This window comes from Chroicocephalus ridibundus, chromosome 16, assembly GCF_963924245.1.
Source record: "Chroicocephalus ridibundus chromosome 16, bChrRid1.1, whole genome shotgun sequence".
In the NCBI taxonomy this organism is placed as follows: domain Eukaryota; kingdom Metazoa; phylum Chordata; class Aves; order Charadriiformes; family Laridae; genus Chroicocephalus; species Chroicocephalus ridibundus.
Genome location: NC_086299.1, coordinates 9607692 through 9615789, shown reverse-complemented (window position 1 = coordinate 9615789; position 8098 = coordinate 9607692). Strand labels below are relative to the sequence as shown.

The 8098-nt window shown below is 57.1% G+C and overlaps 1 protein-coding gene across 1 annotated transcript; it reads right to left on the bottom strand.

Annotated features, from left to right (window-relative positions):
* Nucleotides 1-394: 394 nt before the first annotated feature.
* RCC2 (regulator of chromosome condensation 2) lies at nucleotides 395-7975 on the bottom strand (the record flags this gene model as incomplete). Its single annotated transcript, XM_063354121.1, is given in 10 exon segments — nucleotides 395-517; nucleotides 1199-1276; nucleotides 1418-1490; nucleotides 1648-1753; nucleotides 1889-1954; nucleotides 1957-2068; nucleotides 4830-4996; nucleotides 7081-7195; nucleotides 7522-7610; nucleotides 7732-7975. Coding segments are annotated over 10 exon segments (1173 nt in total), but the record flags the coding sequence as incomplete, so codon positions are not given.
* Nucleotides 7976-8098: the final 123 nt, after the last annotated feature.

Below are 8098 nucleotides of genomic sequence, written 5' to 3'. Positions count from 1 at the left end.
CCCAAAGCGAGGGGGGGGGGGAGGGATTTGGGAAAAATGCCAAAAAATTGGAATATTGGGGGGGGAGAAAAAACCCCCAAATTAAAAAAAAAAAAGTGTTATTTCCACACACCCACACCCCCCCACCCAAAAAAAAAAAAAAAAAAATCTAAGCTGGATGTGCCGAAAGATCCTGCTACAGTCGGGAACTCAAAAGCCTTGGGGGGGGGGCGGTGGGGGGGGGTTGGAAATAACATGCAGCCCCCCCCCCCCCCAAAGTTTCGGAATGGGGAGGACAGGTAGTTAAACGGCGGCTGGCTCGGAAAAGCGGGGTTTTGGGGGGGGGGGGGGGGCGGGACGCCGGGTCCCGCTGCGGGGAGGCGGGGGGGGGGGGACACACACATGGGGAAACCCCCCCCTGCCCCCCCCCCTCCTCAGATGGTGCGGGGTTGTACTCGGGCAGTTTGCGCAGCTTCTCCTTCTCGGCGTCGGTCTCGTCGCGGGCGATGACCAGCGAGTGGGCGTAGCCCATGGCCACCTGCGCGGGGGCAGAGTGGGGAAACTGAGGCACGGGGTCACGCGCCTCCTGCCCCTGCTGCTGCTTCGCCACCCCCCCCCCCCCACCCCCCCCCCCCCCCTCCAACTTTTATCCGGGACCATGTTTGAGTTCCCCACAGGTGCGATGAGTTGTGTACAGCCTCGGCGGCCACAATTTATTTCAGGCAGGGGGGGGTGTGGGGTGTGTGTGTCCACACACCCTCCTCCAGCATCCCATGGGTGTGATGAGTTGTGCACACCCTCGGCCACCAGATTTATTTAAGGGGGGGGGGGGGTCCATGCGCCCTCCTCCAGCACCACGCGGGTGTGATGAGCTGTGTTACGGCCTCAGCTACCGGTATTTATGTGGAGGGGGATCCCACGTGCCCTCCCTCCAGCATCCCACGGGTGTGATGAGCTGTGTACAGCCTCAGCTGCCGGCCTTCATTTAAGGCAGGGGTCGACACACCCTCACTTCAGCAGCCTGTGGGTGTGACGAGTTGTGTACAGCCTCAGCTGCCATTATTTATTTCCGGGGGGGGGTCTACACACCCTCCCTTCGGCACCCCATGGGTGTGATGAGTTGCCTACGGCCTCAGCCACTGTTTTTATTTAAGGGGGGACTCCATGCACCCCCCCCCCACACACACTCCAGCATCCTCTGGCGGTGTCCCCCACTCACCTGCTCTGTGTAGATCCCATCCAGGGTCTTCACCTCTTGAGCAGCCGTCGAGGATTTGGGCTTGTGGTCCCCGTAGCCCTGCCAAGTGCATCCCACGGAGGGGAGAAAAATCAGTGGAGGGGGGGTGGGAAGCAGCCGGTCCCTCCCGCTAGCGACTGTGGGGGGGGGCAAGAAATTGGGGTGTCGAGGGGGTGGGGGTCTCCGGTAATTCCTTCTTACCAGCTCCCCGAAGGTGGGCGAGGGACCCCAGCTGATGGTGCTCTCATCCGCCGCCACGATGATGCTGCTCTTCCTGCAGCGGGGCGCAAGGCAGGGTGACCCCGTGCCAACCCCCCCCTCCCCCCCCCGCCAAAAAACCGCCCCGTAGGCAGCTGTACCCCAAAAAGCTGGGAAATTGGGGGGGGGGTTTTTGGGGGGGGGGAGGGAGGGGAGGGGGGGCTGGGACTTACCCACAGGCCAGGCTGCGGATTTTCCAGCCGCAGAGGTCCTGCACGGCTTTGGGATACATGGTGGACTCCCGTGAGGTGTTGGTGGCGCCCCAAAAAAACAAGCCGCCTGCGAACCCCGACACCACCCATGAAGCTACGGCATCCCCCGGAAAATCCCCGAAACACCCCCCCAAAAAGGAGGGAATTTCCTTTAAAATACCCGCCCCCGTCCGTCGTCCCCCCCCCAAAAAAAAATCCCCACCTGTCTCGCTGACGGCGAAGGAGCAGGTGTAGCCGGCGTAGATCTGCGCCGCCCCGCGCCCCGGAAGTCGAAGAGCTTCACCAGCCGCGGCACCATCTCGTCCTTCTGCTCGGCGTGGCCCAGCCGCCCGTAACCCCCGAACCCCCAGGAGAAAACGCGCTTCTGCGAGTCCAGCACCAGCTGGGGACGGAGAAATACGTGCGTGCCCGTGCGTGCGCGCGCGTCCGTGCCCCCCACCCCGCACCCCGGCCCTCAGCGGCCGAGAACCCACCGGCTCGGCGCAGGGAAAAAACCGCGGCGGCCGCAGCGGGAAGGGCTTCGGTTGCAGCGAGTATCGCGCGTATTAAATATTTTCGATATGAAGGTTTTTTTTCCCCGAAACGCACGCTGCAAGGATCGGTTAGCCTTAAGCGCGCCCGCAGGTATTTATCCTTCAACGCGCCCTGCAAGAATTTACCCTTAAATCCATCCTGCAAGTATTTATCCTTTCGTCCGCGCTGCAAGAATTTATCCTTAAACGCACCCCGCAAATCTCTGTCCTTAAATGCACCCTGCAAGAATTTACCTTAAACCCACCCTGCAAATACTTATCCTTTAATGCGCGCTGCAAGAATGTACCCTTAAACGCACCCTGCAAAGGTTTATCCTTAAATCCGTCCTGCGACAATCTACCCTTAAACGCAGGCTGCAAATCTTGATCCGTAACTGCGCCCTGCAGGCATTTATTCCTAAACGCACCCGGCAAATATCTATTCCTTAAGGCGCCTTACAAATCTCTGCCCTTAAACGCGCCCTGCAAGAATTTATCCTTAAACCCAAGCTGCAAGAATTTATCCCTAAATGCGCCCTGCAAGAATTCATCCTTAAACACACGCTGCAAGAGTTTATCCTTAAATCCAAGCTGCAAATATTTATCCTTAAATCCACACTGCAAGAATTTATCCTTAAATCCAAGCTGCAAGAATTTATCCTTAAACACGCCAGGCAGGAATTTACCCTTAAATGCGCCCTGCAAATATTTATCCTTAAATCCTTGCTGCAAGAATTTATCCTTAAACACACGCTGCAAGAATTTACCCTTAAATACACGCTGCAAGAATTTATCCTTAAATACACGCTGCAAGAATTTATCCTTAAATGCACGCTGCAAATACTTATCCTTAAATCCACGCTGCAGGAATTTATCCTTAAACGCGCCCTGCAAGAATTTATCCTTAAACACACGCTGCAAGAATTTACCCTTAAATGCACGCTGCAAATATGTATCCTTAAATCCACGCTGCAAGATTTTATCCTTAAACACGCCAGGCAAGAATTTATCCTTAAATGCGCCCTGTAAATATTTATCCTTAAACACGCCCTGCAAAATTTATACTTAAATCGACACTGCAAGAATTTACCTTAATGCACCCTGCAAGAATTTACCCTTAAATCCAAGCTGCAAGAATTTATCCTTAAATCCACGCTGCAAGAATTTATCCTTAAACGCGTCCTGCAAAAATTTATCCTTAAATCCACCCTGCAGGAATTTATCCTTAAACGCGCCCTGCAAATATTTATCCTTAAATGCGCCCTGCAAGAATTTATCCTTAAATGCGCCCTGTGAATCTCTGCAAACCTCCCGTCCTCCAGCGCGCCCCGCGAATGGTCACCTTCCCGAGCCGCATGCGAACATCTCCAGCCGCGGACGCCCCCCCCCCGCCCCCAGCAAACCTTCGCGTTTACTTACGGAGGCTGCAAAACCTCGCCCCGAAACGCCCGCTGCCAACGTCAACCCCGCGGGTCCTCGCCCCTTAACGCGGGCGCCGGGGAAAACCCGCTCAAACCCGCTCGCCCCTACAGCGGGCGCCGCGAACGCGTCTCTCCACCCTCCGCCGCGCCCCGCGTCCTCGCACCCCCGGCCGCGGAACCTCCGCCGTTAAACGCGGCGCCGAGGATTGAGCCTTAAAACGCGCGCTCGCAAACCTTGGGCCTGCCCATCTCCACCCTTGGACGCGCTGCGAGGATTCAAGCGGAGACGCAGCCGGCGGAACTTCGTCCCCCCGTACGCACGCGCGCGCTCTGCCTGCTGACCCTAAAACGCAGGCTACGGCTCGCTCCCCTTAAACGCGCCCTGCAAACCGTTATTCCATTTATTCTCTTACGCGCCCCCTGCAAATCCGCGGCCTTAAACGCTCCCCACCGGGTCTCGCCCAATTAACGCACGCGGCGGGTAATTGCGGGCGAAGGGACGCCCCCGAGTCGTGCCCGGCTGACGCGCGCGGCGGGGATTTGGGGTGAAACGCGCTCTGCCGAGGAACGCGGGCTGCGGGCGATCGCGGATGAAGGATGCTGCAGGTCTCGCCCAATTAACGCAGGCCGCAGGTGATTAGTGACGCTGCAAATCAGCCCCAATTAACGCAGGCTGCAGCTATTTGTGGATAAATTGCGCGCTGCAAATCATCCCCGATCAGCGCAGGCTGCAGGTGATTATTGATGCTGCAAGTCTTCCCCAATTAACGCAGGCTGCAGGTAACTACGGCTAAACGCACGCTGCCGATCTTTGTTAATTAGTGCATGCTGCAGGTAATTATGGACAAATGCAGGCTGCAAATCTTTCCCAATTAACGCAGGCTGCAGGTAATCACGGATGAAAGGATGCTGCAAGTCTTTCCCAATTAACGCAGGCTGCAGGTAACTATGGATAAACGCGCGCTGCCAATCTTTGTTAATTAGTGCACGCTGCAGGTAATTATGGATAAACGCACGCTGCCAATCTTTCCCAATTAACGCCCGCTGCAGCTGTTTAAGAGTTGATGCCCGCTGCGAACCTTCGTCAATTAATAATTGATGCCCGCCGCAGCGACTTAGGGACGAATGCCCGCCGCCCGCCTTTCCCAATTAGCGGGCGGCGGGTTAACGAGGGCGGAGGCGGTGGGGGGGGGGGTGCCCGCGCGCGTACCGTGTGGTTGGCCCCGCAGGCCACGTCCCGCACCACCACGTTGGGGACGGGCAGGATCTGCCCGTCTTTGGTCTTCTCGATGAAGATGGCCACGCGCCGCGGCACCAGCTCGCAGTCGTACTCGATGCGCTGCGCCCGGGCGATGAACTTCCCGTCCGAATTATGCCCTGCGGGACCCGGCACCGCGATTAAAAACGGACGTTTTTCGTCTCGCGTCCCGCCCGTGTCCCCCCCCGGCAGCCTCGTCCCCCCCCCGTTACTTCCTAAATATTTCCAAAAATCCCCCTTTCCACCCCGCCGGGGTTTTTTTGCGGACGGGCCAAGGGATGCTGCGGGTTGCTCCAAGGGGGAAACTGAGGCAGGGAACTTTTCCCTCCCCACCCCCATCCCCGAAAAAGCGCCAAATTTAGGAAATCGCCCCAAAACAGCACCGCACCCAGGGAACTCCCCTAACCCCGACCCCCTGAAAAAGCTCCGGATTTGAGGAAATCGCCCCAAAACGGCACCGTACCCAGGGAACGCCCCCCACCCCCCCCCCGCCTCGTCCCGACCCCCCTGAAAAAGCTGCAAATTTTAGCAAATTGCCCCAAAACAGCACCGCGTCCAGGGAACTCCCCCATTGAACCCCTGAAAAAGCTCCAAATTTGAGGAAATCGCCCCAAAACAGCACCGCACCCACGAATTCCCCCCTCCAGCCACCCTGACTCCCTGAAAAAGCTCCAAATTTGAGGAAATCGCCCCAAAACGGCACTGTACCCAGGGAATTACCCGCCCCCAGCCACCCTGACCCCCTGAAAAGCTCCAAATTTGAGGAAATTGCCCCAAAACAGCACCTTACCCAGGGAACTCCCTGCCACGACCCCTGACAAAGCTCCAGATTTGAGGAAATTGCCCCAAAACAGCACCTTACCCAGGGAATTCCCCCCCCCAGCCACCCTGACTCCCTGAAAAAGCTCCAAATTTGAGGAAATTGCCCCAAAACAGCACCGTACCCAGGGAACTCCCTGCACGACCCCTGACAAAGCTCCAGATTTGAGGAAATTGCCCCAAAACGGCACCATACCCAGGGAATTCTGCCGCCCCAGCCACCCTGACTCCCTGAAAAAGCTCCAAATCTGAGGAAATCGCCCCAAAATGGTGCCGTACCCAGGAATTCCCCCCTCTGCCACCCCAACCCCCTGAAAAAGCTCCAGATTTGAGGAAATCACCCCAAAACAGCACTGCACCCAGGGAACTCCCTGCCACGACCCGTGAAAAAGCTCCAGATTTGAGGAAATTGCCCCAAAACGGCGCCGTACCCAGGGAATTCCCCCCCTCTGCCACCCCGACCCCCTGAAAAAGCTCCAAATCTGAGGGAATCGCCCCGAAACGGCACCGTACCCAGGGAATTCCCCCCCTCTGCCACCCTGACCCCCCGAAAAAGCTCCAAATCTGAGGAAATCGCCCCAAAACAGCACTGCACCCAGGGAATTCCCCCAATGAACCCCTGAAAAAGCTCCAAATTTCAGGAAATCGCCCCAAAACAGCACCTTACCCAGGGAATTACCCGCCCCCCGCCACCCTGACTCCTGAAAAAGCTCCAAATTTGAGGAAATCACCCCAAAACAGCACTGCACCCAGGGAACTCCCTGCCACGACCCCTGACAAAGCTCCAGATTTGAGGAAATTGCCCCAAAACAGCACCTTACCCAGGGAATTCCCCCCCCCAGCCACCCTGACTCCCTGAAAAAGCTCCAAATTTGAGGAAATCGCCCCAAAACAGCACCGTACCCAGGGAACTCCCTGCCACGACCCCTGAAAAAGCTCCAGATTTGAGGAAAATCGCCCCAAAACGGCACTGTACCCAGGGAATTCCCCCCCTCTGCCACCCCGACCCCCTGAAAAAGCTCCAAATCTGAGGAAATCGCCCCAAAATGGTGCCGTACCCAGGGAATTCCCCCCTCTGCCACCCCGACCCCCTGAAAAAGCTCCAAATCTGAGGAAATCGCCCCAAAATGGTGCCGTACCCAGGGAATTCCCCCCTCTGCCACCCCGACCCCCTGAAAAAGCTCCAAATCTGAGGAAATCGCCCCAAAACGGCACCGTACACAGGGAATTACCCGCCCCCCACCACCCTGACCCCCTGAAAAAGCTCAGATTTGAGGAAATCGCCCCAAAACGGCGCCGTACCCAGGGAATTCCCCCCCTCTGCCACCCCGACCCCCCGAAAAAGCTCCAAATCTGAGGGAATCGCCCCAAAACGGTGCCGTACCCAGCTGCCCGTACTCGGGGCACCCGAAGGAGTAGAGGTTTCCTTTGCAATCCATGATCATGCTGAATTCCGCCCCGCAGGCCAGTTTGGTGATGGGCTGCCCGTTGTACATGATCTGCGGGGGGGGGGGGGGGGGGGGGAGAAAAAAAAAAAGTGGATCAAAAAACCAAACCCCAAACTTTCCAAAAAAGGAGAAAAAAAGGCCCCACCTTTACATTTCCCCTGGGAACCCCCCCAAAATCCTCAAATCCCTGGTTTTATTTGGCGTTCTTGCCTGTTCTTTTCCCCAGCCGAGAGGGATGCTCCCGCGTCCCGAAGGGGTTTGGGGGCCGCTAGGGATTTTTTATTCCCCGCCCCGAGAAGAAAAGCCCCAGTTTTGCTGTTTTTTCACACCCCCCCCCCCCCAAAAATTAAAAAAAAGGCCAAACGGGGCGGCGATACCTGCGCGGGGCTGGGCACGGCGTCCGTCTGGTTCCCCAGCCCCAGCTGCCCCATTTTATTCTCCCCGAAGGCGAAGACGGAGCCGCTCTCTGCAAGGCAAAACCCGGGCTGATTTCGGGCGCTTTGCCCCAAAATGTGGTGGTTTTTTGGGTTTTTTTTTTTTTTTGCTTTTTTTTTTTTTCTCTGCTCCCCCCTCCCGCCCCGCGGTACCTGTGAGCGCCAGGGTGTGGTTGCGGCCGCAGGCTGCCAGCACGATGGCTTCCCCCCCCAGCACCTCGATGAGCTTCGGGGCTTCCACCCGCTTCGTGTCCCCGTGGCCCAACTGCCCTTTTTCATTGCGACCTAACCCAAAACCGCCGTTTTTTGGGGGTTTTTTTGGTTTTTTTGTTTTTTTTTTTTCCCCAAACCGGGAAGGCAGAGCTTTGCACCATCCCGTTCCGGGGGCGTTTTTATTTATTTATCGAGGAAATCGCCCCCAAAACAGCACCACACCCAGGGAACTCCCCCTCCCTCCCCCCCCCCGGACCCCTGGAAAAAGCTCCAGATTTGTGGAAATCGCCCCAAAACAGCACCACAC